The sequence below is a fragment of the Rhinoraja longicauda genome, chromosome 23 (assembly GCF_053455715.1).
Source record: "Rhinoraja longicauda isolate Sanriku21f chromosome 23, sRhiLon1.1, whole genome shotgun sequence".
Taxonomy (NCBI): Eukaryota; Metazoa; Chordata; class Chondrichthyes; order Rajiformes; family Arhynchobatidae; genus Rhinoraja; species Rhinoraja longicauda.
In genome coordinates, this window is record NC_135975.1 from 36358281 (window position 1) to 36374917 (window position 16637).

At 44.4% G+C, this 16637-nt stretch overlaps 1 protein-coding gene across 2 annotated transcripts in view; it reads left to right on the plus strand.

Annotated features, from left to right (window-relative positions):
* The window catches only part of nedd1 (NEDD1 gamma-tubulin ring complex targeting factor), a 68789-nt gene that overhangs the window by 31951 nt on the left and 20201 nt on the right, over positions 1-16637 (plus strand). Inside the window, exons 6-10 of one of the 2 annotated variants that reach the window (XM_078420059.1) lie at positions 2267-2496; positions 6585-6786; positions 10420-10618; positions 12133-12276; positions 12370-12417. In XM_078420059.1, coding sequence (XP_078276185.1) covers positions 2267-2496; positions 6585-6786; positions 10420-10618; positions 12133-12276; positions 12370-12417 — 823 coding nt within the window. The remainder of the gene's footprint in view (positions 1-2266; positions 2497-6584; positions 6787-10419; positions 10619-12132; positions 12277-12369; positions 12418-16637) is intronic. The other variant, XM_078420058.1, reaches the window with a different exon arrangement.

Consider the following 16637-nt stretch of genomic DNA (forward strand, 5'->3'; position numbering starts at 1 on the left):
GCCATGATCACATTGAATGGCGGTGCTGGCTCGAAGGGCAAAATGGCCTACTCCTGCACCTATTGTCTATTGTCAGATGCTGGTTTACATAAAACAGACACAAAGTGGTTACAATGCAATAAAAATTAATATTTAATTCTCCAAATTTTCTCCCCACCATTTTTTTGCCCATCACTTCTCCCCCCCCCCCCATCTTTTCCTTGTTCCCCATCTATGCTTCCCTTCCACCTACATTCCTTCTGCTGGTTTCACAATTTGCAACTCTTTCCTTATCTCACACCTTTAGTCTTTTCATCTATGGCCTTTGTCAAATCATCTGTGCATCAACCCCTCCCCTCACCTCTATCCACTGAGGTGAGTTAATCCAACCGTCTGAGACGTCACCCATCCATGATCTCCAGCGATGATACCTGACCAGCTGGGTTACTCCAGCACTCTGTGAAACTCACCTCTATATGTTCATCAGAGATGCTGGCTGACCTGCTGAGTTACTCCAGTACCGTATATTTTTCAGTTGATGCTGGCCTGTTATGAAAAAGTGAACTGTGTTTTCATTTCTATCTCATAAAGGATTATTTGTTTCTACTCTTCAAGTCCATTGTCCTCCATTAATATATTGTGCAGAGGTGAGGAAAGAGAGTTAGATTCTTCTGATTGCTCTCCTTACAATAGTGAATACTGCAACCTACATTTCTGACAGCAGCATTTTTGGACATTATTATTTATATGTTGTCATTTACTCAAGTCCAAAAGATAAATATTGCTTAATCAAATACAAAAATGAATTCAGCTGAGCTTTCTGTTTCTCCACACCCTTATAAATAAATAAGTACCAGAATAGCTCTGTTCAAGTTTAAACACTTTTACCTTTATCTAGTGACAAGTTACTCTGGTATTTTGTGTTTATTTGTAACCAGCAGCTGCAGTTCCTACATATTCATCTCTTACTTGTTTCCAACAAAAATGCTTGAAATCTGCAGGAAAATCTATCAGTAAATTGGAACTGTTGCAGTATTTATCCTTTGTTCCCTAAATAATTACTTGACAATTGTATAACGTAGAATGCTTGTTAAATTAGCCAGATTAAGAATGTAGCAAAAGACTATTTCTCTTCAGATTTAATTTCTGATTTAAGAAGTATTGTTTTGTCCCAACAAAACAGTTTAACGTTGTTTCTATCAGTGGTTAATTTGGAAATTTTCATTTCATGACAACAGAAGTAGGCTATTCAGTCCATTGAGTCTGCTTCGCCTTTCAATCATAACCGATCTATCTTTCCCTCTCAACCGCGTTCTCTTGCCTTCTCCCCATAACGCTTGACATCTGTACCAATCAAGTATCTGTCAATCTCCACCTTAAAAACACTCCAATGCCAGCACATCCTTCCTCAGACATGGGGCCCAAAACTGCTCATAATACTCCAAATGTGGTCTGACCAGTGCCTTATCAAGCTTCAGCATCACATCCCTGTTTTTGTATTCTAGCCCTAACAAAATAAAGGCATTTGCCTTCCTTACTACCGATTCGACTTCAAAATGAACCTTTTGGGAATCCTGCACCAGCACTCCCAAGACCTTTTGCACCTCTGATTTCTGAATCCTCTCCCCTTTTTGAAAATAGTTACATCTTTATTCCTACTACCAAAGTGCATGAGCTTGCACTTTGCACTGCTGTATTCCATCTTCCACTTTTTTGTCCACTCTACCAACCTTTCCTAGTCCTTCTGCAGACTTCCATTAATATGAACGTGGAATTCATATGGAGGCCCAGCACCGATCCAGCAGTGGCCACGAGTCACTGGCAGCCAACCAGAAAAAGCCCCTCCTATTCCCAGTCTTGGCTTTCTGCCATTCAGACAACTTCCAATACATGCCAGTATCATCACTCTAACACCATGGGCTCCCATCTTCTTTAGCAGCCTCACCATATCAAAGGCGTTCTGAAAATCATAATAGACAACAACCACTGAATCCTTTGTGTATCCTACCATTAACTTCCTCAAAGAATTCCAACAGATTGTCAGGCAAGATCTCCCCTTCACGAAACCATGCTGACTTCAGCCTATGTAATCATGTGCTTCATAAGTACTCGGAAACCTCATCCTTTATAATGGACTTTCCTTAATGGACTACTGACCACTGAAGTCAGGCTACCCAACCACTGAAGTCAGATGACCAAAATTGGTCTTGTACTGTATTTTTTGATACTTGAGCTCATATTTGTCTCTTCCACAAGTGAACTTTTAATTTTTCTTTGTCTTTTTCAGCCAGTGCAAGACTTGAAGTATTCCATCTTTAAAAAAGCTTTGCTGGGAAGTGTCCACGATAGTGGGACTGTAACTCTTTGGGATGTTAATACACAGCAAGTTCACCATACGTTTGAAAATGCTCATAAGGCACCAGCTTCCAGCTTGTGCTTTTCACCAGTAAATGACTTGTTGTTTGCCACAGTTGGTTTGGATAAAAAAATAAACTGCTATGATTCTTCCAGCAAAATGTAAGTTATACAAGTGATGTGAAATGCAATGGGCCCACTGCAATTTGTAATTAGCAAATACAAGTAAAACCTGATGTAGGTCCACCACCGATTTTCCAGGACAACATTACAAGAGCATTGCATGTGGCTAACGCTCTTTCAGGACATGTGCCTCTGTCCCGAAAGAGTGAATTGTTCTCTTCTTTGTTTATTTTAAATTCTTTAAGTTTCTAGCAGTCCGTGGTGGTTTAGAGTCATAGGAGGGGTATAATTACTGGGTTAGAGGTGTATTGTTGAATTATTATTATGTGACCTCTGATCCGGCATAATGGATAGGCTCTGGTATCAAGGGTGCTGGAAAATCGATGATGTATCTGTATTTAAGAGTACTGTACTGAGAATTGAAGAATGTTTGCATGGAATTTAAAATCCATGTCAAATTTGGACGTCTTTTTAAGAACAAATCCTCAAGTCCCCATGAGGTGTGGTGGGGGAGTTGTCAAATGCTTTTGTTTAACATTTCTGAATGGATGAGAACATACAAGGCATGATTAGTAATTTTGCAGATGGTACTAAAGTGAGTGGTATTGTACAAACCACAAAGATTGTTATCAAAGGTTACAGCAGGATCTTGATCAGGTGGGCGTGTGGGCAGAGGAATGGAGTTTAATGCAGATGCATTTTAGGAAGTCTAACCAAGGCAGGACCTTCACAGTAAATGGCAGGGCTCTGGGGAATGTTATAGGGCAGAGCGATCTACGAGTGCAGGTACATAGTTCCTTGAAAGTGGCGCCACAGGTAGATAAACGTGGTCAAGAATGTTTTTGGCACATTGGCCTTCAGTCAGGGATTTGAGTATAAAAGTTGGGATGTTATGTTACAGCTGTACAATGTGCTGGTGAGACCACAGTTGGAGTATTCTTTAGTTTTGGTCACCCTGTTATGGGAAAGGTGATGTTAGCTGGAAAGAAGATGCAAGAGGATGTTGCCAGGACTTGAGGCCCTGAGCATTCAGGAGAGGTTGAGCAAGCTAGGACTTTATTCCTTGACACGTGGGAGGATGAGAGGTGATCTTATAGATGTGTATAAGATTATGAATACATTGGGTAGATGCAGAGCATATTTTACACATAGTAAGGGAATCAAGAACCAGTGGACTGCTCTCATTGAAATGCAGAAATTCTGGAACCGGGGATGTGGTCTCCAAATAAGTGGTCAGCCATTCAAGACAAATGGGAAAACATTTGTTTCAACAGAAGCTGATGAATCTTCAGAGTTTTCTTTTCAAATGGACAGTGGAGGCTTGACCATGAGGTGTATTCAAGACAGATTGGTACATTTTTGGATATGATGGGACTCAAGCAGTATGTGGTTCATGTAGATAAGTTGCAGAGTTCAGAACAAAATCAATGATCTGATTTAATGGTGTAACATGACAATAGGCTGAATGGCACATCCTATCTTCTGTGAAAGTGAAGAAGGGTAATGAACGGTCACAAGCTTTTCATTTCCAGCAATCATGGAGGCTGCATCTCAGCATATATCACCAGGAGAAAGAGAAAAAGCACAAAATTCAAACATTAGAAGCAAAAAAAGTGCTGGAGGAACTACAAAAAATATGCAAAATAAATCTGTGTTCAGAGGTTTTTTTAATAGATTATTGAATTGCACTGTCTTATTTTTGAGGTAAAATTAAAGTTTAAATATTTTGGATATAAATTGTTGCTGCTGATCAACAAATCTAGAGTCATAACGAGATACAGCACCAAAACAGGCCTCCTGGTCCACTGTGTCTGTGCTGACCATCAAGCAACCATTTATAGTAATCCTACACTAATACCATTTTATTTGACCTACACTCTAAACAACTTCCCACAATTTCAACCACTCACCGACAATCTCGGGGAAATTTGCAGTGACCATTACCCTACCTGCTCATTCTGGGATGTGGGGGTAAATCAGATCATCAAAGAAAACGCGTCCGATTACAAGAAGAACCAAGGTTAGGATTGAACCTGTGGTCTCTGGTGCTGTGAGGCAGCCGCTCTTCTGGCTGCCCACCCAGTCTTTAATCTGTTAGAGTTCTGATTCCTCCAATCCTTATCCGAGCATCATAAATCTTTAGGATTCTCTATCTGTATAAAGCAGACTTGATCTGCTAAGGAGACTCGGGTCCTTTGGAGTGCAGGGGGCACTCCTAAGGGCCTTCTACAACATGGTGGTTGCATCGGCATCTTTTATGGAGTGGTCTGCTAGAGCAGCAGCATCTCAGCGGCGGAAGGGAAGAGACTCGACAAGCTGGTCAGGAAGGCCAGCTCTGTCCTGGGTTGCCCCCTCGGCTCAGTGCAGGTGGGGGAGAGAGGAGGATGATGGCAAAGCTAACATCGCTGCTGGACAACGATTCCCACCCCGTGCAGGACACTGTCACTGCACTGAGTAGCTCCTTCAGTGACAGACTCCTTCACCCCAAGTGCGTGAAGGAGAGATATAGGAGGTCCTTCCTTCCCGCTGCTGTGAGACTGCACAACCAGCACTGCTCCCAGCAGACCAGTCAACAATAACAGCTAAGAACACACAGAAAACTGATGACAATTTATGTATCTTTTATTTATAATGAATGATCTCTTGCTCTCTTGCTGTCCACTTTGCTGCTGTAACACTGTAAATTTCCCCGGTGTGGGACGAGTAAAGGAATATATTATTATTATTATTATTATTATTATCTCAGATGAACCATTATTATTATTATTATTATTATTATCTCAGATGAACCATTAATTTGAGGTGAGAGTTACAGGGATCAGGAAAGATATTTCCTTTGAAAACTTATTTTAAGGGTGAGTGTTGGGAAGCTCTCCCCGTAACACCAAACAAATTGTCTGAGAACTTACTTCTGTCTCAAACTTAATTACTGCAACATCATAAAAATACAATTTCAAACGCATGTGGATTAAATAGTTCCTATAAATTTATGTTACTTTAAATTTGTGCAAATCTAAGTACTCGGCTAAGAACTGAAATGAGGGTCAAAAATTTTCAGGAAATATTTTTGAGCAATTTAGTTTGGTGCCTTTTTAAGTGGGTTTCATTTCAGCTTGCAACCTGCTGCTTGATTTTATACCTGCCTTTTAAATTATTGATGTTTATCCTTTGAATTAAATTTCATATTCATTAAAACGGGTGCAAGAGTGGCCTGTCACCTAAGTTTCTGCACAATTACACAGCACATGGAATGTGGTAACAGTTTTCCCATTACAGTAAACCCTTGTTTTAACGGACCCCCTTGTGATAGTTGTAGCGGATGAACCTGCAGATGCCATCCCCGGCCACTTCCAGCCTAGGCTTCAACGCCATCCCTGGCTCATAGGGTGTGCCAGTGAGCCCTTGACCCATTGCACCGTCCGGTTGATGCGGCTCACGTTGTAGCCTCTGGGACTGTGCTTTCTTCAGGCCGCTGCCACCGACAGGGCGCACTCGATCATCATGCAGCTCCCTCCCCTCTCACTAGCCGGTGATTCTTCCTGTTGGACGTTGCTTTCCACGCTGCTGCCGCCTCCTTCTCCCATCACTGTGTCTAGAAGAACCGATAGTTGGTGAGAGGGTGAGGGAGCCCCATGATGATCGGTAACGGCGGCCTGAAGAAAGCGTTGCCGGCCAAGGGCTACAGCGTGAGCCGCAACAACAGTCACATAAACCACAGTGCTGGAGTAACTTAGCAAGCTGAATGAGTCTGAAGAAGGGACCTGATGTCACCTATCCATGTTCTCCAGAGATGCTGCCTGACCCACTGAGTTACTCCAGGAAATTATGTCCTTTTGTGCATTAACCATCATCTGCAACGCTTTGATTCCACAACTTACCATGATAATCCCTCACTTGGTAAAGTGGACAATTGGCAATAACAATCCCCTCCCCCTGTTCTCGCATGATCCATCTTAATGAGGGTTTACTACATAGAAAAGTTATGGAATAATCCAAGGATTTTAAAGAAAAAAACATGAAATGGCACGTGATTGAATCAACTCAGTCGTTCAGAAAACAGAACTGAGAAAGGAGTTTAAGCCAAGATTTATCATGCTAATTTTCTTTTCTGAATTTCTTTTGCACAGGATATTACGAAGTATTTCTGTTGAGGCCCCTTTGACTGCAATAGGCTTTATGACAGATGGAGCAACGTTGGCTGTAGGATCCATCAGAGGAAAAATTTATGTGTATGATTTGCGAGTGACCACTTCACCATTAAAAGTTGTCAGTGCCCACAAGAAATCTGTGCGCTGCTTAAAGTTTCAGAATGGTCCAACACAAATCAGGGTAGGTAGTACTTGTGTAATACTGATATACTTTTAAATCCAAGTGAATTGAGGTGGAATGCAGTTTTGCCGCTTTATATTGGAGGCGCTTAAACATCCGCTGTTACTTGTGGCGTCGGGGACGATGCCGGGTTTGGCAGTGACCACACAGTAGGGTAAACTCGTGACATGTTTTATTTACAGTGACGAGAGTCTCTCATCGTCAGGGCACATGCACAGTGGCAATCTCGGGCATGTCCCAACAGCTCAGTGCTGGTCTCAAAGGAGGAGGCCTGGTGGTCCCAGGCATATCAAGGCAGCTCAGCTTTGGGCTTGCAGAGACGGTGCTGGCGGTCTCTGGGTTATCCTAGCCACTCGGCCTTTGCCTCTGTGTGTGGCTGCAGTCCCTCGTTGTCCATGGACAGGAAGAGGCACTGGCATCTCCGGCCTTCCCCAGCCACTCAGAGGCACTGGCCGTCGAGGACTTCCCTCCCAGCAGCTCAGGGCCGAACACACTGTAACACTGGTGGTCTCAGGCTTTCCCAGTGGCTCGGTCTTCCTCGAACCTGGACAGGGGAACACAGGTAGCAAGGAGGCACCCCACTTTCTCTCCATTACTTTCTCTCTCGCTTCTCTCACCCATCCCTTCTCCCCTCTGGCTAGAATGCGTGTTTTATGAGGAGGAGGCTGATGAGGTTAAGTGGGCCATTCCAATGTCACCTAATTGGACCCGGCTGTTACCAAAGATGCTGAGGATTGGCCTCTCCTGTCCTGTCAGCTAGTGAAAGGGATCAGAGTGACATCCGAGGGAGGTGGCGCGGTCACAAATTAAATATTTGGTTTCATAGAAACAGAAAATAGGTGCAGGAGGAGGCCATTCGGCCCTTCGAGCCAGCACCGCCATTCATTGTGATCATGGCTGATGGTCCCCAATCAATAACCCGTGCCTGCCGTTTCAAAACGTAGAATTTGATAATTTGGCAGCCATTGTCCAGGTTCTCCATATGACCTCCAAGCATCAAGCCATATGAAAATATGAAATAAAATACCAATAACTTGAGTAAAGATATGTTTTTGCAATGTATGTGAGAGAATGGGTTGAACTTCTGATATTCTGGCCCAGTAAGTTGAACATGCAGCCAAAAATGGGGGAGCAATGAAATCCAGGGTTCATTTAGTGCATTGGAATAGTGAAATCTAAAGATTACAAAAGTGTTTTGTAATCTTTCATTAAAAAAATTTTAAACTTTTTTATTTAGTTTTTTAGTTTAGAGATACATTGCAAAAACAGGACCTTCAGCCCACCAAGTCAATAGACAATAGGTGCAGGAGGAGGCCATTCGGCCCTTTGAGCCAGCACCGCCATTCAATGTGATCATGGCTGATCATTCTCAATCAGTACCCCGTTCCTGCCTTCTCCCCATACCCCCTGACTCCACTATCCTTAAGAGCTCTATCCAGCTCTCTCTTGAATGCATTCAGAGAATTGGCCTCCACTGCCTTCTGAGGCAGAGAATTCCACAGATTCACAACTCTCTGACTGATTTTTTTTTTCCTCATCTCAGTTCTAAATGGCCTACCCCTTATTCTTAAACTGTGACCCCTTGTTCTGGAGTCCCCCAACATTGGGAACATGTTTCCTGCCCCTAACGTGTCCAAACCCTTAATGATCTTGTACGTTTCGATAAGATCTCCTCTCATCCTTCTAAATTCCAGTGTATACAAGCCTAGTCGCTCCAGTCTTTCAACATATGACAGTCCCGCCATTCCGGGAATTAACTTAGTGAACCTACACTGCACACCCTCAATAGCAAGAATATCCTTCCTCAAATTTGGAGACCAAAACTGCACACAGTACTCCAGGTGTGGTCTCACTAGGGCCCTGTACAACTGCAGAAGGACCTCTTTGCTCCTATACTCAACTCCTCTTGTTATGAAGGCCAACATTCCATTGGCTTTCTTCACTGCCTGCTGTACCTGCATGCTTCCTTTCAGTGACTGATGCACTCGGACACCCAGATCTCGTTGTACATCCCCTGTTCCTAACTTGACACCATTCAGATAATACTCTGCCTTCCTATTCTTACCACCAAAGTGGATAACCTCACACTTATCCACATTAAACTGCATCTGCCATGCATCCGCCCACTCACACAACCTGTCCAAGTCACCCTGCAACCTCATAGCATCTTCCCCACAGTTCACACTACCACCAGCTTTGTATCATCTGCAAATTTGCTAATGGCACTTTGAAAGGGACCTATTTATCCCCACTCTTTGCTTTCTGTCTGTCAACCAATTTTCTATCCATGTCAGTACCCTACCTCCAATACCATGTGCTCTAATTTTGCCCACTAATCTCCTATGTGGAATCTTGTCAAAGGCTTTCTGAAAGTCAAGGTACACCACATCCACCGGCTCTCCCCTGTCAATTTTCCTGGTTACATCCTCAAAGAATTCCAGAAGATAAGTCAAGCATGATTTCCCCTTCGTAAATCCATGCTGACTCGGAACAATCCTGTTACTACTATCCAAATGCTCCGCAATTTCGTCTTTTATAATTGACTCCAGCATCTTCCCCACCACTGATGTCAGACTAACTGGTCTATAATTTCCCGTTTTCTCTCTCCCTTCTTTCTTAAAAAGTGGGACAACATTAGCTACCCTCCAATCCACAGGAACTGATCCTGAATCTATAGAACATTGGAAAATGATCACCAATGCATCCACAATTTATAGCGCCACCTCCTTAAGTCCACGCCGACCAACAATGACCCATTCACACTAGTTCTACACTACGCAATTTGTTCTGACATCGGAATGTAGACCATAATCCTCGACGTCGACGGATAGCCACGACGACGACACTACGCACTGGGGACAATTTACAGAAGCCAACTAACCTATAAAACTGCACGTCTTTGGAATGTGGGAGGAAACTGGAGCACTCGGAAGAAACCCACACAAGTCACAGGAAGAACTTACAAACCGACAGCACCCGTAATCAGGATCGAACCCGGGTCTCTGGTGCTGGAAAGCAGCAACTCTACTGCTTTGCCATTGTGCCGCCTCATTTTCGATAAAGGTTTTAGCAGCAGAAAAGCTAAGGAGGTCACCGTCATTGCAGAAGAGGCAAATAGGTATATCATGGAGGAGAAATGCTGAATGCGGCCTGGTTGAAGATGAAGCCAATGCTTTAGGAGCTAAACTTGGACAGTTACTGAAGATAATGGCCTCAATCTTCGCAAACTTCAATTGGAGGACATTTTTCATTATCCCGTAAGAATCGTGGAGTTAAAAACTATCTTAGGCATTGCTCACGTTGGTTGAAAAAGAGCTGCCAAACCTAATAGCAACCTAATCCCACCATCCTGCAGGAGGTCTATAACCCAACAAGTCACATCTCTTCATGTGCATATCCAAGTACTTCTGAAATGCACAGAGGCTTTTTACCTCTGCCACATTTTCACAGTAGGTTCTGGACCACCAAACAGCTGGGTGATGGCGGGGAGAACATACAAACTCCGTACAGACAGCGCCCGTAGTCAGGATCGAGCCCGGGTCTCTGGCGCTGTAAGGCAGCAACATTACCACTGCGTCATGCTGCCCCAGTCAATATTACATCATTTTAAATGAACTTTATTTTTTCTTCCAGTCAAATGGGAGTAAGAGCATTGTAAACAGGACTTCGACCCTGTTGTCAACTGCAGCCATAAAGAGGCCTTCAGCTAAGTTGAACAGTGCGCCAAAAGAGATCCTGGATTTTGCTGCACTAATGACAGCTGCTCCTACTGTCAAAGTACCCCCTGTCATTCCAGAAGTCAAAGGAGCTGAAGCTAATCTAGAAGGGAAAGGTAGGACTTTCTGTTTGAATGTGAATGAGATATATTATAAGTGTGTATGGGCATAGGTGTTTGTGAGCCCCTTTGAAGTACTGGACAGATAACGTATCTGCAAGGTATATGTGAAATTAAGAGCATAATTAAGTGACCATAAAAGCTGTCAAATTGGTTTATTTCATGGAAAGAGGGTGAATCTGCCATCCATATCCATTGTGGTATTTGTCTTAACTCCACTTCTACACCACGTAGTTAACTCTTCATGTCCGACAAGCGTCCAGTGATTACCTTGCCAATACATCTTGGGAATACTTCGTTTAATACTACGTTTAAGAAACATTTTTACACGTACGTGGATAGGACAGGTTTGGAGGGATATGGGTCAAACGCAGGCAAGTGGGACTAGTGTAGGTGGGACATGTTGGCCGGTGTGGGCAAGTTGGGCTGAAGGGCCTGTTTCCATGCTGTAAGTCTCTATAACTCTATGACTTGTTGATTGGTTGCTTCGAAATGTGCTTGGAGCTTTCAGTTCAAAGTTTTAACTAAGTGGTCTCAGTATTCTTTCTGTTGCGTTTGCCAATCCTTGTCAGATGTATGTTACCGTCACACAACTGTAACATTGGACCAGTATGCATGAGGCCAGAAGTACAAACCCTGCTCTGGTAAAACTGAATTCAGTGCATCAACCAAATTGGATCAAGCATCCAGAACCTCCAAGTAGGCAATTTCATGTAATTATTTCAGGCGGGAGTATTTGTCACTTCATCCTACTTTGAAATAGATGTAATTCCATTTCTATGTTGACTTTTAATGTCCGGACAACAGAACGTAGTAAATAAATACTGAATTGACTGTGGCAGTAAAATATTATCTAAATAAAAACAGTAAAAAATTTGCTAGGGTTTGAAAACTTGTTGAGTCATTGAGTCTCACAGGGTGGAAACAGGCCCTTCGGCCCAACCTGCCCACACCAGCCAATGTGTCCCATCCACACCTGCCTGCGTTTGGCCCATATCCCTCTAAACCTATCCTGTCCATGTACCTGTCTAAATGTTTCTTAAACATTGCGATGTTTAAAATTCATGGTTAAACCACTTTGATTTTAACTCAATCTTCTGTGTACCGTATGTTATAGTAAAGAACTGGACGATGATGCGAGAAGACAAATGAAGTTAGAATGAATCTCGTCATTTAGCTGAATATCCTTGCACTAAGGATTAGAAATTCATTCTGTTACTTGAGTGGCAACGTGTAGCAGCAATTGTGCATTGTACTCCACTTCTGCAGCTTATTCCATCTGAAATACAGTTACAATTATTTCAAAATAAAGATCAATATCCCACGACTACTGTATTACTGTTCTGTTCATGTAACTGAGAATTAATTTCTATTCTAAAGAATCCTTAATTTGTTTGGGATTATGACAGCATTGTTCTCTGGATAGCCGTCCTCTAATTATAAACCAAACAGGTGGAATAGTAATGTTTTCTTAATAGTAATAGCATGTTTGTCACTTACTGTGTTTCTAGGTTTATCACACAGTACCAGTTTAGATGTCATTCCATCCAAAGAGACGGAAAATACTAAAATAGCAGATAGCAGTGGTAACTTTAAGAACCTTGATTGTTTGGCTGGAAACAGCTTTGGAGATGTGTTCTCACCAGTTCGAGACGGTAAGTTGATTTAAATTAATAGGCTTTTTAATATATGCAGACAATTCACGAGCAGAGCAATTGGTCCTGATGAACTATGGCTTGGTTTTCCAGATGTTTCAGGGTCAAAGGCAAGTGAGGACAACGTGGCAAGAGGAAATGGTATGATGTATTTTGTTCAACGTTTAATTTAGTTGACCTGCATTAGAAAATGGGCCAATGGTGTCACACGCTGTTCTTTGAATGTAGCCTTGTCCGGCTGCATTCTTTTATAAGCCCTTGAAAACCTGTATAAGAGAACATTCCTTCATTTGCAAAGATCGTAATTTTATTGGGAGCCAGAAATTAACTAACGAGGTCATGCAGCATTTTCTGGGAAGAGGTACTGTTGGCATTTCAAGTTGGGTTGAGGACATTTTATCACAACTGGAAAAATAGAAAATAACTTTGTTATGTTTGAATGAGGAAAATCCCTAACAGAAGAAATGTCTGCATTTAGATACAGACAAAAAATACTTTCAAAACAGCAGTTAGAAACAGTTGGAAGATAATGAAACAAGTTAAAAATGAAAGTTGCAGCCATGTCTATTAATGTCACACAAAACACAAAATGCTGGTGGGTCAGGCTACATCTGGAGGAAATGCATAGCTGAGGTTTTGGGATGGGACCTTCAGGCAGAGAATTCAATACTAGTTTGCAGTTTCAGTCGTGGTATCGTTCTTGTCTACTCGTTGGGATGGATAATAAAGATCCTCTGGCATTATTTGAAAAGGAATGTAGACGGTATCTGACCAAGATTATTCTAACAAAAAACCTTTCACTGATTCGACGATTGCAAAATCTAGCTGTTCGGAGCTTGTGGAACTATTTTCCTTCTCTTCTGGAGAAGGAGAGAGGATTTTTCGCCAGTGGAAGTGCGTTGCCAGTGGTTGCTGCATGTATTTGCCTATCTTAATTGAAGTTGGATGGTAACATGCTGGAGAAAGACTTTTTAAGGCAAATGACTGGTTTATGTCGCATGGAATAGAAAGACGAACAAAGTCATTGTACAATTCAATCATTATATTTTGTGTCACAAAGAAAAGTTGCATCCTTTGAACCTGTTATGAGTTGGTCTCAAGATTCCAAGCCCTAAGCAAGAGTCCCTGGCAGGCCGTGTGTGTTTGTGTTCATTCTTCATGCTTTCCACAGGAATATGTCAGTTACTTTTTCACACTCGAAACCTGTAACTTTCTGCAGGAATATATTGACACAAGCATTAATTTCCAGGCAAAAATTGCAGATGCTGGAAATCTGAAATAGAAGTGGAAAATTTTGAAAATGCACGGCAGTTCAGGCCATGTCTGCGAGGAGAGAAACAATGTCCATGTTTCACGTCAGTCCACTGAGTCAATTAATCTAAAACATGTACATTTTTGAAGTGTGGGAGGAAACCAGAGAAAACATACGGAGGTCACGCGGAAAACTTACAAACTCCGTATGGATAGCACACGTGGCCAGTATCGAACCAGGGTCTCTGGCGCTGTAAGGCAGCAACTCTACCACTGCGCCCTGTGATTGTCTCAAACGCGAAAATCAGAAAACCTGGAGATGCTGGAAAGGTGAAATAAAACCGAAAACGTTGAGCACACAGTAAATCAGGCAACGAATCTGGGAAGAGAAACAGAATTAATCGGGTTAAGACCGGTTATCATTTCCGACAGACAATCTTTGTACAGAAAAGTTATTTCCATTTCCATAGTTATTTCATTCCATTCAAATAGGTGCTGGGACCGCAGCTATTTACAATATACATTAATGACTTGGATAAAGGGATTAAAAGTACCATTAGCAAATTTGCAGATCATACAAAGCTGGGTGGTTGTGTGAGCTGTGAGGAAGATGCTATGAGGTTGCAGGGTGACTTGGACAGGTTGTGTGAGTGGGCGGATGCATGGCAGAGGTCGGGAACAGAGCAAGGAAGACCGTTGGCTGAGAGCAAAGGAAGTGTTAATTGCTGTGTGTAAAGGCAGTTTAAAAAGAGCGCCAAGAGTCCGTTAGTAGTCAGTCAGAAAAGTGCATAACTCCAAGCTTGTCAAGAAGGCAGTATAGAAGTTCTTCGTCTCCAAAGGTGTTCAGAGAGCAAGACAGGGTAAGAGGGAATTGTGTCAACTCCAGACAGACTTGCAGCAACTGCTCCTTCTGCAGAGGAGAGGGTGGATGTGAGGGAGGAACTGAGAGAGTTGAAGGGCCGGCAAGCTCGGCTCTTTACCTCTGAATCCTCCAAGATCATCTTCCGGTCCAGGGTCCGCCATGTTGAGCAGGATGAGACGTGCTCACGTTTCTTCTTCCATAAGGTTCACAGGGGGAGCTCTGTGATCAAAAGCCTTAGGGAAGAGGACGGCTCGGTAACATCCTCGCAGACAGACATGCTAAAGATCTGCAGATCCTTTTATAAGGATCTGTACGATAAAAAGACCACAGACAGCACCGCCTCCCAGAACTTCTTGTCCTCCATCACGGAAGTCTTGGATGACAGCAAGCGGGAGAGTCTGGACCAACCACTGACCCTGGAGGAGCTGACTGGCTCCATCCGTTCCTTTGACTCGAGTAAAACTCCCGGAGGCGATGGCTTACCGGCAGAGTTGTACTTGGCTCTGTGGGACTGGGTGGGCCCGGACCTGCTGGAAGTGTACAACGATATACTTCTAGCCGGCAGCATGTCAGACTCTATGAGGAAGGGCAGCATCACCCTGATCTACAAGCAGAAGGGGGAGGTGAATGACATAAGGAATTGGAGACCCATCACATTGTTAAATGTAGACTACAAGATCCTGTCTAAGGCCATCGCCAACCGGGTCAAGTCTGCTCTGGGACAGGTGATCCACCCGGACCAAAACTGTGCTGTACCTAGCAGGAAAATCTCAGACAGCCTGGTGCTGCTGAGAGACACCATTGCCTACGTGCAGGACAGACGGGTGGATGCCTGTCTGGTCAGCTTGGACCAGGAGAAGGCCTTCGACAGGATATCGCACACGTACATGAGGGACGTGCTCTCCAAAATGGGCTTTGGGGAGGGAATCAGGAAGTGGATACAACTGCTCTACACCGATATCTGTAGTGCAGTCCAAATTAATGGGTGGGAATCAGACAGCTTCCCCGTCAGGTCTGGAGTCAGGCAGGGTTGCCCTCTCTCCCCTGTCTTGTTTGTCTGTTGCATTGAACCCTTTGCCGAATCCATCAGGAAGGATGCGAGCATAAGAGGAGTGACATTGCCAGGCAGTGGGGGCACTCAGGTCAAGGCCTCCCTGTACATGGACGATGTCGCCGTCTTCTGCTCGGATCCAGGGTCGGTCCGCAGACTGATCAGTGTCTGCGACCAGTTTGAGTTGACCACAGGGGCCAGGGTAAACCGCAGGAAGAGCGAGGCCATGCTCTTTGGCAACTGGCCCGACCGATCTTCCATCCCCTTCACCATCAAGCCTGACTTCCTGAAGGTGCTGGGGATCTGGTTCGGGAAGGCTGAGGCGTGTAACAAGAATTGGCTGGAGCGGATAGCCAGGGTGGGGAAGAAGCTGGAGCTGTGGAAGCAGCGCTCCCTCTCCATCACGGGGAAAAACCTGGTCATCAGGTGTGAGGTGCTCTCGGGGCTGCTGTACTTGGCGCAAGTGTGGCCCGTCCCTCCCTCCCACGCCAAGGGGATCACCCGGGCCGTTTTCCACTTCATCTGGGGGTCGGCGATGGACCGGGTGCGACGAGCCACAATGCACAAGTCGGCAGACAACGGGGGTAAAAGCGTGCCCAACGTCGCCCTCATTCTGATGGCCACCTTCGTGTGTGGCTGTATCAGGCGGAGCATAGAGCCAAGGCACGTGGGCACCAAATGCCACTACCTGCTGAGGTTCTACCTGTCCCCGGTGTTGCGAAGGATGGGCCTGGCGCAGATGCCACGCAATGTGCCAGTCAGCTGGACATTGCCGAACCATCTGTCGTTTGTGGAAAGGTTCTTCCGGACCAACACCTTTGACCACAAGTCCATCGGGCAGTGGTCAGCACGGAACGTCCTGCAGGCACTGCAGGGGAATGACTCCATGGATCCTGTGGCGTGGTTCCCAGAGCAGACCGCCCAGCTTGTCTGGCAAAATACCTCATCGCCAGAACTAACCAACAAGCACCAAGACCTGGCTTGGCTGGCGGTGAGGGGAGCCCTCTCAGTCAGATCCTTCCTGCACCGCCGGAACCTCACTACCAGCGCACGCTGCCTCCGGGACGGCTGCAACGGAGAGGAGACGGTGGCCCACATCGAGTGCTGCTGGAAGGTCATCAACTCGGTGAAAGACGCTCTTTGGTCTGCCCGAGCTTTGTTGGCCTCCCAGCGGAGCGAGATGTCCGTCAAGGAATG